General features: G+C 35.1%; 1 protein-coding gene across 1 annotated transcript; it reads left to right on the forward strand.

Moving 5' to 3' along the window:
- The first annotated feature begins 494 nt into the window (after positions 1 to 494).
- On the forward strand, positions 495 to 10,642 carry LOC120346795 (putative ATP-dependent RNA helicase DDX49). The gene is made up of 11 exons (XM_078115263.1): positions 495 to 1,277; positions 1,742 to 1,951; positions 2,794 to 2,911; positions 3,293 to 3,391; positions 3,542 to 3,637; positions 8,092 to 8,232; positions 8,595 to 8,772; positions 8,869 to 9,016; positions 9,263 to 9,351; positions 9,424 to 9,495; positions 10,011 to 10,642. The coding sequence occupies exons 1-11, from the start codon at positions 1,154 to 1,156 to the stop codon at positions 10,116 to 10,118; spliced, it is 1,383 nt and encodes a 460-aa protein (XP_077971389.1). The 5' UTR covers positions 495 to 1,153; the 3' UTR covers positions 10,119 to 10,642.
- Positions 10,643 to 19,300: the final 8,658 nt, after the last annotated feature.

The raw sequence follows: 19,300 nt of genomic DNA on the forward strand, positions 1-19,300 counted from the left end.
ACTCCTAGGAAGACAGGGTGACCATTGACATATCTGATTTACATTTAAGTTTCCAAAACACAACTGAAAACTAACGAATAGAGTTCAAAAATGCGAAAACGAGGTAATGTTTACGACCACACTTGAAAATCTGTCTGAGTGAGAAAAGTGTCTGAGCGGATGCGAAAAGGGAGCATTGTTACGTCACTTTTTGCAATTTGCTGATTGGCCAGTGTCACGAAGTAAACAAGGAAGTCGATGCGCGGGGAAAGGTCCATTACTTTCACTTGTTTCAAAAATTCTTGTGGACTTCAAGAGATTCGTTTTTTAGATGTCAGAATAAAAAAAAGCGACACCTTGTGACGTGTTCATATATTTGAGCATAGCTCTCTTGTTTTATTGGGGTTTTTAATCATTTCAGCAGTTAATTTGCCAACATTAGTAAAACATATTTTTCTGCATTTTTTATTTTATGGACGTTTCCCCGACCCTTGACCCCTGGAAGCTTCTTCCTATACTTTATCATTTCAAGAAAATGAATGCTGATTTAGAGACTGTTTCGGGGAGTTCGTTCTTACAAACTGGCTCACATGTTCAAAACTATCATTTTTATGCAAAACAATGAACCTCGTGCCGCTTAAAGCTATGCTAGCTAATTTAGTTGCTAGTGTATCGTAGAATATCACGGTATCAACTTTTGATTATTGTAACTAAACCGAAGGTCCTCTGAAAACACAATGACAACTAAATTATTTGAATTACAACTATTCTTGGAAACACAACTAGAAACTGTTGAATAACACGCAAAACTACCAAAAAGGGCAATATTTACAACCACGCTTGAATATTTGTCTGAGCGAAAGAAGTGTCTGACCGGCAGCATAAATTCTAATTGTTACGTCTTTGTTAACTTATTGCTGATTTGTACTTGTTACGGAAATAAATAAGGAAATGGATTCTCGGGGAAACATCCATTGTCGCGCCTCGCTGCTGTTTCCCTACGCTTGACTGTCGAAGCTCGGTCGCGGCCTCTGCTTCTGTCGTTACTCGATATTCCAGTACACTGTACAGTATTCTGAAGCGTGTAGCGTAACGTGTTCACTAATCCTGTAATCATAGACCATAAGGCGTTTTTTATTTGTGCTTTCTGAACTGTGCATCAGTGCGATCTGCGATGGAGACCAAACTTACTTTCAAAGAGCTTGGACTGAGTGAATGGATTTTAAATCATTTGAAAAGTTTGGGATTTAACAAGCCAACACCAGTGCAGAGAAATTGCATAACACCAATATTGTCAGGTGATTTAAATTTATTAACACACACTTTCACATACAGACATGTCATCATGCAGTCATTTGTATTTATCTGACTAGAAAGACAATTCATAAGGTGATTTATCCACTTTGTGATCAGGACAAATGGGCAATTATTTACTTCAACAACCCAATTCATACAGGACATACATACAGGCATAAGGAGATGTGTAAATTTGATCACACACTTTGGCAACACTTGCCACCTACTGCTTTAGGAACTTGCTTGTATTGCATTTTTCTCTTTGCCTATGTGGCATATTTATGTATGAAGATGTCATGATATGGATAAGATTGGAATAGCATTATAATCAAGCTTTCTTGGTAGTTTATCATGTATTAATGGAAGAATTTCTTTGCAAAAATAAATAAACATCATATTTGCTTATTTATGATATCCTATACAGCATACATGTTTATTTTAGTTTCCTCAACTTTTCTCCTTGCAGGTGAAGGATGTATGGGTTGTTCAAAAACGGGGACAGGAAAAACTGCAGCATTTGCCCTTCCAATTCTACAAAAGTTATCTGAAGATCCATATGGAATATATTGTCTTGTGCTTACGCCAACCAGAGAACTGGCTTACCAAATATCAGAACAGTTTGCATTATTAGGAAAACCAATTAATGTCAGAACAACAGTCGTTGTTGGAGGAATGGGTGAGATTATCTCAAGTTTTTAAATGAGCACACCAAAACAAACAAAGAGATTAATGCAAACTTTATAAAAAAATGAATCAAACCAGTAGACTGATCATATAGTGAACAGTGATTTTTTGATAAGATGGATGAGTTACAATCTTAAATCACCCAGTTTGCTGACGGAAAGGTGATTTATTTGCTTTAAAAGCAACCTCATCTAACAAGTTCAGTCTATGATATAATGTCTCTAACTGAACTAAATTAACTTCTCAGCAGCAAGTGTAACTTAGTTCTTCTGACAAAAAGGATACCAGCAAGTTGTAAATCATTTGTTATACATCACAATTGGGCCAGGTTACTAACTAGTTCACCCACTTTAAATCACTGCTCTAGACAAGACAGGTCATTGCCTTTCAATTCGAGGGACTTTTTTTGTCATTGGCCGAATGGCCAAATTGTTGATGCAATTGTCAGTTATGGAATGGAAGAGGGGAGACCTCAAGTTAACAGCTTAGATTTATTTACATGATTACTTCCATAATGACAACAAGAATATAAAATTCGCCTGGATAAGCCAGTATTATTGTATAAAAATCGATCGAAACCATTGCGCATATTCATTCCAATCTTGTTGTACATGGTTTATTGGAAAATTTCTCAAACTCGACAGTAATTTTTGCATCTCTGTAAGATCCAGGCAAAACAAAAATTTTAGTTCATAGGTCCAAAATCCTCATTGTGCCTGGTAGATTTGATTTGAAATAAACAATCTTCTGAAACCTGATCGTCATTCAGCATTTTCCTTTGTCTTGGTGTGAATTTATATTCATTCTCGAAATAATTTAATGTCCCTTTTTCAGATTCTCTTGAACAAGCCGCAGAGTTGAAAAGGAAACCTCATATTGTGATTGCAACACCGGGAAGGCTTGCTGACCATATTAGAAATTCTGAAAATGGAGTAAATTTTAGGAAAATAAAGTAAATATTGTTTTTATATCGTTTAATCAACATGGACAATATTCATTCAACTCAATTATCTACGGTAAGACAATTAAGAGATGGGTCTGAGATATGAAATATTGTTAAAACATCCTTATCGTATTTCAAACTCCAGTATGCATTCAAGTCTGATTTAACATCTATTGTCTCAGTGGGCAGTGGCTCAGTTTGATTGAAAAATCTCCAGGGTTATTGAGCCATAATAGATGTCAAACACGATTTAGGGTGTGGCTTATGATTCCCATAATCAAAAAATATTTTGCTAGATCATACAATGAAACTATAACATCTAAGACAAAATTTATCAATAATGTAAAAACATAAATAAAAAATTCTTGAAATTTTTTTTTATTGTTTTAGATTTTTAGTTCTTGATGAAGCTGATCGGTTATTGGATAGACTAGATGGAGATTTTGGAGATGATTTGGATGTCATTTTCAATATTCTTCCAAAGAAAAGGTTTGTGATGTCAAAGCTTTGAAATATTCAATGTTTCTATTTTCAAATTTTATAACTATTTATCCACACTGAAATCGAAGATATACTTTTTGTTTTGCCATTAAAGTTTAGATTTGAACATTCACAAAATGTGTTTTTTCTTGCATGCAGGCAGACATTACTATTCAGTGCTACATTAACAGATACCCTAAAAGAAGTTCAAGATCTCAACGCAAAGAAACCATTTGTTTGGAGTGAACCGAAAACGTAAGGTTTTTGCCTTGGAAGCAGGGATGGCCAATTCGAATAAAGTATTCGAATGTATTCGAATATCTCGTCATTCGAATATCGGAATTAGCGTTCATAAGAATATCGGATATTTGTGTGACGTCACACATTTTCGACGGCGCCCTCAAAACGTTTCCGTTGAATGAAAACATTCTCGATAGAAACTTGCGCGTGATTGTTTTCATCACTCATCAGCGTAACGTGTTATTTTGAGGCCGTAAACGCCTTTACGTTTGTGTTATTTTCTTTAAAACGAAAATTTTCCACAAATTTGTTCCACGTAACGAAGACAATTATTTTATTTTGTACGCGCACGGAATTGTGAATCTGGTAAATACGTTCATCGGCGGCGAGTTTCTAAAGACAACGCAACTTTTTGATTGAAAAGCGGCAATTTAAAATACTAATAATAAAACCGTAAACAATATAAGTTTTATTGAGGCCCGCGAAAATTTGAAAAACGCTTTTCTAGGCAGTGAAAATCGCAGAATTTCGTGTGCCTCTGGCACACATCATGTTTGGTCGGCGTTTAGAAACATATCGTCACGAATTGAGGGCGGGATTTGCCTGATTATCCATTACTTTAAATTGCCGTCGAATATTTTCAAAGTATGTTTAATCAATTTTATTTTGATGAAATAAATTTCACTCCGAGATGTTACAGAAGATTTACGGATTTTTCGAACGGTTTTATCTAAAAATAATCAGAGTGGCAGCATTTCGATTGAGCGGAGACACTGTTAACAAGTACATCTAAATATTTGCCGAATTCGCAAAACATTACACGGATCAAAACATTATTTAATCGGGCAGTTTACCACACGTTTTTATTTTTATGACCGCGGATTGCAATGGTTTATAAGAGTGGTGAGGATTTTATTTTGTCGACGCAACCGCAGGTTAAATTGAAGACAATTAAATTAATAATGAAGCAAGACATTTTAAATATGCCCGTATCGGTCACGAATTCATCACTTTGCACAACAGAAAAATATATTGTTATATTATTTGTTGTAAAAGTCGACTCTCTTAACAGGTGGCATAATCGAGACGATGAATACCTATTTTCAATTTACTGCTAAACTTTATATTTATATTCATTGTATGAAATGAATTATACTCTACTACACTCAACAGGATTTTATATCATTATTTGAGATTTTTCTAACGGCGATAACGAGTTGGCAAGATTGCAAAAATACGTATTAAAATTAAATACATCAGGCAGTTTATCTCGTACTTTTAGGTCACAGATCGCCGTGGACCGAATAGTAATGTTTTTTTTTTGACGTAAGAAGAAGCAACCGCGAGTTACGTTGGACACATTAAATTAATATATAAAGATATTTTAGAAACTCGTAGTTGTCATGGATTGAATATTTTACGTAATAGGATGATCATTATACGCCGAAAAGACGGCTCTTTTAACGATCGCGGAATCGCGGTGGGTGTTACCAAAGTCACTTTGGGTGTTACAGGCGGCAATGGGAGTTTCCGATTTCGAAAATCCTGGCTGCGCGGCTGGCAGTGGTGGTCATTTATCCTCTACTAATTTATTTCTAATTTCAAACACAACAATATGTTACACATAATAACAATATGGTTCACATAAATTAATATACAAATATACTGGTAGGTAGTAGAATACTCTATGCTTAAATATTAGAATTTTTAAAGGCATAATGGATTTTCGATTATTGTTGCTTGTTTCAGTTGCCTGTATTGCCAATAAATTTTATTACTCTCAGAAAATATACACAATTATCTGAATACAAGTAGTATTTTTGTCAACAGACTTGACTATTATCATAATATCATGGTACCAATGATAGAAAGCGTCAGACAAAGTTCCTTGGCTATCTTTTCATATGGTCATTTGTACAAAGTGAATAATTTTAATAAACTGACTGTGTCACAAGTTGCTATTATTTTTTATTGATAGCTATAAACTATCAATTATCTTGTGTACATATATTGTTGGTTTGTGGCTTTATTCTGATATTTTTATTGAAGCTTATTTCCTAATTTACTGGGTTTTAATAAACTAAACAAAAATGTGTTATTTTTGATTTTAGAATGTATTCGGAATTCCAGATTCGAAAACATTATTTTAGAATGTATTCGGAATAGTTTAGTATTCGGAAATGGCCATCCCTGCGTTGGAAGTATCTTATCCATGATACTCTTTAAACTTTCTTATTTATTCTGCACTTTAACAGCATTGCGGGCTTGGGGCTAAGTATAAAAATTGACGTCCTTTTGTCCCCTAAGAAATATGGCACAATATTAAATTAATCGGTCTTTTGTTTTATTCTATCTCAAAGATCTTAAATTGTCTTAATAAACATGATTTCACTAAATGTCAGTTTTGCCAATACAAAATTGATTTAAATTTTCAACGAACAGTTCAACTAACTTTCTTGGATAACTTCATTTACATGTGTTGTTTGATTAATTGCAATTTGAAGCTATGAGATTCAGATTCAGATTCAGATTTTATTTTCGTCATGCAAAACCAATATACGATATGAAAAAATAAAAAAAGACATATAACAAATTACGAAGACAGATATCGGCTTGCTGCAATAGACGAGGGATCGCGAAAGACTCAAAGAGTCATCCAGTCAGCGACACCTTGTAGCTGCATTGAAGCAGCAAATATAGCAACCGAACAACTCAATATTAAATAGTCACTAAATTCGACACAATCATATATATAAAAGGGACAACAAAAAGAATGCCACAATGACCACGAAAAGTTACCTAAATATTCACTTAATTAGCCTCAATCACAAAAAGGAACAACAAAGTTTGAAAAATAAAATACAGGATGTCATAATAACTATGGAGTATTAGATATTTACCTAATTAAACTCGATCATACAGAGTAAGAACAAAATAAAATCGAAATAAACACCGAGATACTACAATGATCACATCGTATTATATGACTTAACAGCGACATCTGTAAGAAGGATATGCCTCAATGACAACAAAGAATTGCGAAATAATGCTGACTAAGCATACATAGTAAACCAATATGGCGTGCCCAGCAACGGGCTTCTGGCTGCGAGAATCAATACCGTATTTAACGGATTTTTATGTTGAAAGCGATTGTTAGTGGCTATTAGAGTAGTGCAGAATAATTATGGGTTCTGCAGTATTCGTGGCATATAGGTTGGGCGGAAAATATTAAAACAAGAACAGTACACAGCGAGCACACAACTTGACGAACATGGATGGGAAAAGCAGCACCACAGGGATAGGTACGGTACATACCGGTATACAAATATAATATTTCTAGACTAATTGCAACTGGGCTTATAAGCATCTAGGTATAGGCTCTTCAGTGCATGTTTATACAAGTTATAGGTACTGGTCCTAATGCTATTGGGGAGATTATTCCACAATTTAACACCAACAAACTTGATTGAGTTTTGGGTGAGTTTGGTGCTAAAACGATTTACATAATAAGAACTGCTAATAGAGGACCGTGTTCCATATGAGTGAACATTGCTTTGTTTTGAAAAATAGTTTGTGAACGCAGGAGGGAGTTTTTTGCAGTGGTGTTGGTGCATCAATTTCAAAACTTCTATTTTGTAAATGTCTGCCAATTTAATAATTTGAAGGTTATAATAAATAGGACTGAGTCGTGAAAAATAACTAGCGGCAGATATTGCACGGATTGCTCGGTTCTGCATAATTTCAATGCGATGTAATAATGTTTTAACAGCTGAACCCCAAGCAATTATGCCGTATTGGATATGGCTCTGGAATAAGGAGTAGTACACCATCCTTAGTGTTGTTGGTGATGTAAATCGTCTAAGCTTGTAAAGTATTCCAACCGATTTAGATAATTTAACGGATAATTTGGATAAGTGAACATCCCAATTCATTTTACTATCTAAATATATGCCAAGATATTTATAAGAATGGACATTTTCAAGTTCTTTGTCATCAATTTGTATTACTGTTTCATTTTTAGATTTGCACTGGTGTGGAGATATTAACATAGTTTTTGATTTGCCAGTGATTTGCCAGTTGATTTGAGTGATTACAGAAATACTTTTTAGAATAAATGATTGAAATTTTCGTAATCTGAGTTTGCTGTAGTTTTTGTATATGCTGTTCTTATTCTTATATGCTACAGTTTTGTTGATTTTATTCAACACTATTTTTCAATAATCAGTAAGTAAAAGTGACTTGCTATTTGCTAATATGCTATATTCAATATTGTTAAGTTGAATCCAACAAGTCAAATTGATCTTCGTTTCGATTAGAAGCAAACAAACATACTTCTACTTTTAAACAAAGATGTTTCTCTTTAAAATATTTTTGCTATTCTAGAATCTCCAAGTTGTCTATCGTGATTCGTGAACATGATTCAAATGGCTAAAAAAAATTTTTTTCAATATAATTTATATTTAATTCAGTGTTTCAACTGTTGATGAACTTGACCAGAGATACGTACTTATACCAGAGCATGTCAAGGATGGATACCTTGTGTTTATATGTAACAGTATTCTTGAAAGCTCTCCGAATCATTCTATAATGATCTTCACAAAAACATGCAAGTAAGCATTGAGTAACGATGCAGAATGTTCAAATTATAATCGGTATATAATTTTTCGGGACTTTTTTGTAATTGTCTATTAACTTTGAGTGGCCAATAAAACAACTACTAAACTTTGTATTCTGCTTAGTGACTTTAGATTTATGACCTTGCACCTTTTTTATGAGTAAACATTTTTGTAAAGAATGTACCACTTATTGCATCCCATGACAAAAGTTAGGTTTTGTTGGAATGTTTTCTTTCCTGCCTACCCATAATCAGCTTATGGCCTGACATAAGTGTCTAGTAATACTTGAGTGACTTTGTGTGTTGTGTTTTCTTTTAGATTAAATCAAGAATTTATCAACATTTCATACTTTATAGGAACTGCCAAATAATTGCAATGTTATTACGAAGTGCTGGGTTTGATTGTACATCTTTACATTCTTTAATGAGTCAAAGAAGTCGCCTCGATTCTTTATCAAAGTTTAAATCCAGTGGGACACGTTTATTAATTGCTACTGATGTTGCTGCGAGAGGTTTAGACATTCCTTTAGTCCAGGTAATATTATGATGTTATTGTGCCTTGGTGCTGTTGCTTGTCTAAATATTAATATATTCTTTGCTGTTGTCAAGATAAGGGAAATCTGTTTTTCAGACTGTTATAAATCATAACATACCAGGAGCACCAAAAACTTACATTCATAGGGTAGGTAGAACGGCTAGAGCAGGAAGAAGCGGAATGTCAATATCTCTTGTCACCCAATTTGATATTCATAGAGTACAAGCTATCGAAGAAGTTATCAGTAAGTTTAAAGTATTCATTGCAAGAGCCATTCTAATTGTACTAGTTGTTTAAATTTTCATTTGTTGAAATGTTGTCTATTCTAATTGGTTTGTGCATATTGCTAAACAAATTTTAACCCTTTGAACTACTGTTTAAATATTGCCAGTATACTATCAAGTATTTAACTTGATTACGATTAGTTGATCTTGAGTTGGCATAATGTTTTTATGGAATGTTGGAACACATTTCACCTTTTTTTTGCCAGACACAAAATTAAAAGATTATGAAGTTGAGGAAAATGCTGTGCTGAAAATTTTGACAAAAGTTAATGTAATGAGGCGCGAAATTGAAATTGTAAGTTTGTTATTATGACTTTTCAGCAGAAATTTTTTCTACCATATGTTATCCATTTTGGGTTTTGTTTAGAAATTAGAAGAAAATGATTTTGGAGAAAGAAGAAAGTTGAATAAACGAAAAGCAATAATGAGAGAAGGAAGGGTAGGTTACTTATATTGCCAAGTGAAGTTTGGAAATCTCAGCCTTATGCTCTGAATAAAATGCTATATTTTGAATCAAAAATTTGAGTCCGACTATGACCCCGGGTTTACGAAAGCTTTGATTCCGGCTCTCAACTTCGGTTATTTTGACTCCTGCTCTAGCATTAAACTACGATTCATGCTTTGAACTACAATTTGAAAGCAAAAACTTTTTCTATGTAGGTCTTTTTCATTGGTGTGTTGACAATACTTAATCAACTAAACAGGATGCTTATTGAATATCTATCGGCGGTTTTGACTTCAATTATCGCAATTCAGTCTGAAATTCCAACTGAGACAAACAAGAAGTTTATAAATATGACCACTCTGTTCAGACTCCAATATCAGCAAAAACCTGTCAAACTCAACATTCCAACGTCACAGATTCCTCCAGATTTGTGTTTCGGTGCTATTATCATGTCTAATCAGTAAGGGGGGCAAAATTGGCGATAACCGTTATTGTTTTGTTTGAACCAGGACCCAGACGAAGAGAAGAAACAAGAAAAACGTTTGAAGTTTGAAAGAAGAAAACGTGAAAGGAAGTTACGAATGAAGCAAGGACCCAATAAAATGTCTTCTACATAGGATATATATTGACTTTCAGAAATAAAACTTGCGTTTGTTGAATTCTCTGAGAAGATCGCATATTTTTAGAGTATTGAACAGGGGCATGAACATTTCTTGGGACATTGTGTTATTTTAGGGCTCTGTATAAAGTACTCACTTGGTCGGTGAAAAATTGTTGACCAGATAAGTGGAGCGTGTAGGGATTGATTCATTGGAGTACATGGTAACATCAAATAAGCTTGACTGCACGAAGGTTTTTGAGTGATAAACGAGGCTATTTGTTCACGATGGAACCTGGTTGTAATTCATTTAGTATTATGAACTAATTCAAATAAACTACGTCTCTGGTAGTAAAATATCCAACATCATCGACTCCCCCTGGCGCCGGAGTGACACTGCTGCTTTTTCATCCAATTAAATGGATATCCGATTGTACAGGAGTTGACAAGACCCATAATTTGGTACGTAACTTATTCAATGTTTCATGCCGTGCGTGTTGTCAAACGTCATGCTGCAGAATATTTTTCGTAGCCAATGAAATACAGACCAGAATTATATACAGTGTATACAATCCCTCCAAAGTTGCAGAAATGCCTGTTGAGTTGACAGCAATATTGTACGACAGTCTAACGGTCATAAAAACAAGAGCTATCCTTTTGAATTCCAAGTTTAATTAGGGTCCTATTTCAGTAGAAATTCGAACGAAAAACAACCGAACGAAATACCGTCTGCATCGACGTACTGGTGGAACCATGTAAATCAGAAGCGGAAACCAAGTACCGAAAGGGACTTGAGTTACTATATATAGTCTTAATGAAAAACACATTGCTCTCATTAGGGCGTGAAGCTCGTCGATTTGTTTATTTTAAATTATTTGTGCTTAATTTTGATATTTAAATTTCCGATAACGAACATTCATTTTTATGTAAAAGTTTCGAAGTCCTATTTCAACTTTAAAAAACTCCCATGGTTCCGAGGATAAACAAGTTTGGGACAATTCATTCCTGTGAAAAATGATTATAATTGGTTTAAAAGCTGCTTATCAGGAAGGAAACAAGTAGTAATATATAATGACGTAGCATCTAGCACATATTGTAATTTGACTGTAGGCACTTTACAAGGTTCAGTTTTGGCTCCATTATGTTAAGCATTATTAACGACTTTCCAAATTCTCCTCATCACTCTGATATCATACTTTTTGCTGATGACTCAACGCCATATCTTCGAGGCAAAGACTTGCCTGAACTTTTGACCAAAGCAAATACTGACTTGGAAAATATTCAAGCTTTGTTGTCTGCTAACAAACTCACTATTAATTTAGAAAAAACTAAATATATGGTATTTAGCGCGCCAAAGCAAAAGTGTCCAACACCGCAACAAAATCTGGAATTGAATGGATTAAATATATATAGTAAGGATTAACCAGACGCGCGTTTTGGGTGTAATAATTGATGATAAATTGTGTTGGGAACAGCACACAAACCTGATTCTATCTAAAATAAGGTCATCTCTAGGTGCTATTACGAAAATAGCCAACAATTTAAATACATCTTGTTTAATATCCCTATACCACTCACTAATAGAAAGCGCTTAAACTTATGTTCATCGCCAAACGTCCATTATCAAAAAAATTCAGAGTGTATGCGACCGTTTTATTAGAAATGTTATTAATAGAGGAAATCGAGAAAAAGTTGATGACTTATTTAAAGAGTATATATAAGCTGCTACGTGTTGAAAGTTTGGCTAAATTTTAGAGCTCGACCGATATCACTTTTTGGCACCGATACCGATAACGATATATCGGCCAACTAGTGACCGATAACCGATATCGACATACCGATATCTACAACCTGAACCCGCAGTAAATACAAATAGAAAGAAAAATTCAGTTTCAGTCAATCAAAAGTTTATGTTGAAAAATAAAGCAGTCCTATACACATCCTACACAGTGCTTGCACCATTGATAAAAGTTTCACAGCAAATAATAAGAACACACATTAATGCACAAAACAGAAGGCAATGTTTGAAAAAACCAAGCACAAAAGAAAAAAGGCATTCAGTAAAAAGCTTATAGAAGTCCATTTTTATCCATACAGTAGTAGGTGGGAGTAGGCTTGCACGTAATTTACGGAATTACGCAATTATTTCGAGTTACGGAAGGGAAGTTATAAATTACGTAAAGTCGTAATTATTGGTCAAGCGCTTTCGCGTTTGAAACGTGCTCCTTCAAAGCAGTCAATTCCGTCGATTGTAAAAAATGAAAGTTTTTTAACAAGTAGAAGAAGTTAGAGTACCGGTATTCGCAGCCGTTTTTCTCTCTCTTGTTACGCAGGTGGGGAAGGCATGACGCGTTGCCACCCCGTTTGAGCGTTTGGTTTCACGGTCAAAACGATATTATTATGAGCGTTATCACCGTAACGCAATTAGCACCGACAGACTTTTTTGTCTGCACGATTTGGTATCTTTTTTATTCGGCGCTGATAATGACAAATAAGAATGTGTGATAGTTGATTGTAATTCCGGAAGGCCTGTTTTTCTTTCTCTCGGTGAAACAGACATGAAACGAATTTTACCGCCGCTATGGACGCTCAAAAGGAGAGAAGGCTACTTTAGAATTTATTAGCATTAATTTACAACGAGTTACGGGTAAGAATTTACCGCCGGCTAACTTATTAATATTTGATATAAAATGAAGCTTGGTAATCGGAATATCGTCAATAATTCAGCATCAATAATTATTATAAAATGCTAACTAGGTAGCAAAGTCGGATAATGTAAAAAACGGAGCAATAACAAGTCTTCGTCGCGAGGCAAGCGCAGGTATAATCAAATGAGAGAATACGCTTGTCGTTGATTAATAACTTGGAAACCCGAAATTTTTATTCAATACGAAAGTCGATTTAAAAAAAGGCAACTATCGTTTCATATATATCCGTATACCAGTGTCGGTAAATACGGTAATGATAAAATTGATCGCATAAAATTGGGACGGTTAATTTGCGAAGGTGATAAAGGAAAATCAAAGCCAACACAATAAAACAAGATAAAAATCAGAATAAATTTAATTTGAATTCACTCCGTGGTATTTGTCTTTACCATCTGTCGCCGGCGTATGGTACTGTCGGTAATATGAAAACCAAACTTCGATGTCCCATTCGGAAAAGAAGTGGATTCAAATGGTTTTTATGATAGGTTTAAATGTGTGAAAAAATATCGCAATTACGGGGTCATTACGTAATCAATTTTGCCGTAATTACGGAATTGATTTTTGTCGATTACGTGCAAGCCTAGTGGGGAAGCAAGGTATTCGAAGGCGAGGATTTTGCGCCGCACGAAGAGATAAAAGAGAGAGAGAGAAATATAGAAGAGAACTCTCTGTTCTTTAAAAGGCAAAATGCTAGAAGCGAAAAGAAGGAAACGCTCGGCCGCAGATATTTCCCGGGGAAAAATACTCATTTTTTAGAACGTGGAAAAGCGACTAACGTTGATATATATCGGCCAGATATATCGGCCGGTTGGGCCGATATGATATATCGGCAAACACGCAATATCGGCCCGATATATCGGTTGGCCGATATATCGGTCGAGCTCTACTAAATTTGAACTATGCAGCATGATGTTCTCTAGCTACAACGGGCAACTTCCAGCCAGCCTGAACAGATTGTTCCGAACAAACCCAAATTCAAATAGCAGAAATAAACAAAAAAATTTCATTCCATTTGTTGCTAAAAGTATCTCACAAAAATCCATTGCAGTATGTGGACCAAAAGCTTGATATTCCCTACCTAATGGCTTAAAAATATCAAAATCAAACTCAGAATTTCGTTCCAAACTTATGCAACATTTCGTCACGCTAATAACCGAACTGCGTAAGTCATTTTTGGCGATTTTGAGTTTTTTTTTATAAAATAGGTATTTATGTAATGCTGCGCACCTGTCTGTTAACTCAGATTTTATTTTAGGAATTCCGAAACCCATAAAAATGGAGATTTAGTATGACATGCACATTTGTGCAATTGTTTCGTCATAAGGAATTATCCTTGTTACCGCAGTATTATTGTGACGTCACAAAGGCAAAATAACCTCGGCGAAGTATTTTCGAGTTTTTGCATCTCGGATTCTAGCTTAGCGCGTATTAATTTGAATTTTTACTACAGTATAGGAAGACGTACACTTGTGATATTCACTGTCCGAGTCAAATTTACCTTGGTTGGCTTTTATATTGGGTGCATTGCTGTTTTATTCTTTATATTTAATCTTAGTCCTATTTCGGTGGGTGTGCAGAACGTGTTATATTGAGGAAATATATATTTTTAAACATAAAAAATGATGTAATTGAAACTGATTAGCTATTTTGGGTATTAGACATTGTAGATACTGAGAATTACATTCGTTTTTGGAATGTTTAGTTTTCAGGACTGGTGCATATAGTGAAGTTGCAAAATTGCGTATATCACCAAGTCATAGACACATTTCTGCCTAAGTCACAGTGCGCCATTATGACGTCACTTAACTGCGTCATACAAATTAACTCAAATCTGGCTACGATCAAAAAATTGAACCATGGCAAATTATTGACTCTCAATTGCATAACAAAATCATTAGGGAGTTTTTTACGTTTTTCTCAAAACTGCTAAAAATGACTTACGCAATTCGGTTATTAGCGTGACGATTTGTTATCATCATATTAACCAAAATCTTTGTTTTGAACATATTACTGTTTCGGAGTTCATTTTTTCCAGGGAATTCGGTTACTAAGATGGGCTATTAGAGACTATTTGGATTGAAAGCACCAACAGGAAACTCCGGAGGATGTCAAATCACCACTCAGTAGATGGTGACTTCAAACTCCGCAGGCTACCTCAGCAGGATGCAATATGAAACAATGGACTGAATTAATATTTTAACTCACCCTTCTAATCTATTATCGTGCTTAATTAGACAAAGACAATAAAAACAGCAAATTAGATTAAAGATAGTAAATTACAATTGCATCAATCAATTTGAATCCAGCCACCAATAGAAACAGTTCTCTTTGTCAAAGTACCATGCTGGGCCCTTTCTTTCTCATATAGGTCATAGCACAGAATCAAATATATACTTCCCTTCCCTCCCCCCATGAAACTATATTACTCTATTGTGATCCTAATACATTTAGGGCAATTCATGACATGGAAACAATGCTTCTTTTTATAAAATATTGGCCTTAATTAAATAGTACTTTTATACATTTATTTTCTTCTGGCAAAAATGCAATCATGACAGGTTTTGTTGGAATGCTTTTCATTAAGTTTATTTTTCCTTTAATTCTTACCACATTTGGCTTCAATTTTATAAATAAAACAAGAATACCTAAGAATTTGACACACGAACTGAAGTATTTCACCAAAATCTGTATGGTTCACATTTTTGCTGAAATAGATATATTCTATCAGAGACTCTACTAGCACCCTTGAGTGACGCATACCATATTTAAACTGGGTTCGATCGAACCCCTGGGGTTCGGTGGAGCTGTTCCAGGGGTTCGACGAAGGTGCTCTGAAACAGTTGCATATTATGAGACTTTTTTATCACCCTGCATACTAATTATGCAAAAATAACTATAGTTCATGATGACTAATTACTTGACTTGAACAATTGAATGGAACAATTAATTGGTGTTACCCTTATTCATATTCTACCGTACTAATAAAATTTAACTCAATTTTACGGATAAATCGAAGATAGGCAGTAATTGTACATGAATGAATGCAAAATCATAGCGTGTTTGAATTTCAATAGTTTATCGCAGAGCTTTACCCGAAATTATTATGATCCATTCAGGACAACCTCGATATGGCGCCGAATTAATCCTATCTCTATTTCTGTAAAATAAAACAATTGGCAAACGATTTTATTCGCATTTCAGCGCAGTTTAAAGTTTGAGAAAAAATTGCTTGAACTACCAACGTTTATGGGGTATATTATCATCTTTCGGATTTTCAAAGTTATTTTTTATCAGTTTTCGCCTGTTCACCCGCACAACTTATACAACAAAAAACATCTGCTCATTCTGCCGCCAACGCCATTGTGACAAAACAATGGTTATTCCCACAAGGTTATTGATATCTAAGGTTTCATCACAATGTTCATATTCTATAACCTTGCAAGAATTAGCTTCCGCTTTATGACGTTACGGTTTGGCTTCTAATTTCAACCGTTCAGTACAATGGGGTTCGGCGGGAGCTTGCAGAATAGCGCAGGGGTTCGGCAGGCTCACAAAGATTAAGAACCACTGCCATATAGGCACAAGAACCGCAAATTTATCTCTCATACTTCGCCCATTCATACTATATGGTCTCACCACTCAAAGGCGCTGTATTTGCGCCTAAATTTCGATTTCATTGTTATGTATATGTTTATTTGGTGTTGTGTTGTCTCTATTTATATATATTGTCTTGTCTTATGACCTCCCCTGTATAAACATACTCCACCCTTACCCTTACCACATACCTTTGTATACTCCACCCTTACCACTTTCAACACACCAAACGACCCATTGCCCCACCTTGCACAACTGGGTATATAAGGGACCATATTATACATATATATTTAATCTAATGTTTTTTGTTTTATATTTGTCAAAAAGGGTGCATGCCGCATATTTGTGTTTTAGGCCAGTACGGTCTTGTGCATGCATCCCGTCTTAAATAATAATAATTGTTCATTTATTTATTCATCACTATTACGAGACGAATAAACATACATACATGATTTTTTGCTGCCGCCGCCACTATCTAGGCTACATAACTTGCGTGTCGTGATGTCCTATCTCGGGAGTGTTAAACTCGCGGCCCCAGGGAACTTCCAATGCGGCCCTCAAACGCTTAACAATAATTGTAATATTTTGTTAAGGTTTTTATCTAAATGCAATACATTTTTCAAACGCTTCGAAGTGAAATTGAATATTCACACAGAAAACGACAATTTACAGAAAGTAGTTTTGAGAAATTACAAATATTTTAGTTCTCATTTTGACCCAATCATGAATACACCCCAAGCTAGCAAAAGAATACTTGAAAAACACTTCAAAGATTAATAAGAAACGCGAATTACATGAAAAAGGTCGCATTTTTAGGAAAAATAGGACTTGCAATATTTCTGTATTTCTCAAAATCCTAAAAGCACACTGTTTGTTTTGTTACATTTTCATCAGTACAATGAAAATATACAATATAAGTAGACATTATCAGAATAAGCACAGCTGTCAATATGACAGATTTGAAGATCAACTTCGAACCATGAAACTGTCGCCGATAAAAACTGCTTCTGCTGACTTTGAATAATTTTCTTTAGCAATTGATGAAACGAGTGATATATCAGGCACTACACAGTTTCTTACACGCGGTCTTTATCCGAGCTTGTGATGTTAAGTTACAAATAAGGGAGAAATTCTCGAAATTAATCAAACATTCTTAACGATCCAAATAATAATAACAAACATTAAGTTTATTCTGTATTGTTTTCAAATTTTAGGTCTATATATTAAGATTAAGTCATTTTAGTGTATGTATTATTCTTTTCTTATCAAACGTTTGTTCAAAAATGTTTTGATAGCTGTATATAATAATTTGATGAATTATAATGATTTTTTGTAATAAATGCAGTGAATTGCAATAATAGTGAAATGCAAGAAATTAATATGTAAATGGTGTTTGAACTTTGAGAAAATAACAAAACTTTATTCGGCTGTTCAATTGCATCACAATATATGTCACAAACTAAACCTATTTAAAAAATATGCTTTAGTGGTAGTCCCGAAGTAGGTGAACCAAGACGGCGGACACCGGAACGTAGTATGTGTACTAGGTTAGGGTTAGACCAGGGGTCGGGAACCCATGGCTCGCGAGCCATATATGGCTCTTTTGGTGACGGCATATGGCTCCCAGAAAAATCTATTATTCTAAGATTAAGCTTACTATTGTTACTAGACTTCAAACTATTTTATGGCCAAATTTGGCAAAAAATTCCCAATAAGTTTGACAACGCGGGCCCAGCGCATGTCTATGTTATGTAAGATAATTACCAGACAGGCATTGTGACAAAACATGGGGATTCTGGAACATATATTGTGACATCACAAAGCGATAGAGTTTTAAAATACTACGGAGATGCCTAAACGAAAAAGGGTTATGAGTATCGTAGATTTCAACTTGGGCTGCATGTGAGCAACCGTTCAAGGCCCGCAGCGACAACATGCAGCATCAGAAGTCACATTAAATGTATATTGACATGGAATGTGTTGACTTTTGAGTAAACGTTTTAGGCCTGATTAGGTGAAGAAATGTTTATGGCTCGCACGGAAATGCAATTGAAAATATGTATATTTTAGGGCTCTCTTGACCAAAAAGGTTCCCGACCCCTGGGTTAGACGTTAGGTTAGAGTCCAGGGGCAATTACATTCACGAGTGGGACTGTTTTCAGACAATAGACTTGCTTACTGAGCCGGAGGCCCAATAAGAAACCATGAATAAAAACAATTTATTCCTAAAAAACGCATGCGTCCAAAAGCTTGTTCAAATCAGACCCGAAGCTGCTTGTGCTGTTCCTTGCTTAAACCGTTCGTAGGTTCGCATACGCTAGAGATCTGTTTTTTACTCATACTTCGGAACATTAATTCGGATAGGTGTATTTGGAGTATATCTGGTTCGTTTTGCACATTATATTGCAAATAATGCGTGATGATTTAGGTCAGCGGTCCCCAAACTTTTTGAACGTGCGGCGCCAAATTATCAGTAAAAATCTCACGCGCAATCACACGAAAAAAATGCTGCTTTCAAATAAAACTCAATTTTATGATCGATAATGTGTACTTTGCCTTTGAATGAATGAAGACAGAAGTCAATTTTTCTTTCTCGTTTCTGCCTGGCCACCCCTGGACCATTAGACCATACTTTTATTCCAATTTTCCTTTTTTTAGTTCTATTACGAGTTCGGGGCCTAGCCAAGTGACTCCCGTGGTATGTGTACCTGAACTTATAGCCTAACCTTAACCTGGTACACATACTACGTTCCAGTGTCCGCGATCTTGGTTCACATACTTCGGTTGTACCGCTTTAGGTGTACATTATCAATATACGTATATCAAAAACTGTTTACGGCCCTTGACAAAATTCCCAAAAAGCAATGTGGCCCTCGAAAGCTCATGAGTTTGACACCCT

Source organism: Styela clava, chromosome 8 (genome assembly GCF_964204865.1).
Source record: "Styela clava chromosome 8, kaStyClav1.hap1.2, whole genome shotgun sequence".
Classification (NCBI taxonomy): Eukaryota; Metazoa; Chordata; class Ascidiacea; order Stolidobranchia; family Styelidae; genus Styela; species Styela clava.

Excerpts from the sequence above, each read along its gene's own strand:
- LOC120346795 (XM_078115263.1), top strand. The coding sequence starts at position 1,154 with ATGGAGACCAAACTTACTTTCAAAGAGCTTGGACTGAGTGAATGGATT. Across the intron at positions 8,233-8,594 it reads ATCTTCACAAAAACATGCAA|GAACTGCCAAATAATTGCAA; the intron begins GTAAGCATTGAG and ends CATACTTTATAG. Across the intron at positions 8,773-8,868 it reads TAGACATTCCTTTAGTCCAG|ACTGTTATAAATCATAACAT; the intron begins GTAATATTATGA and ends TCTGTTTTTCAG.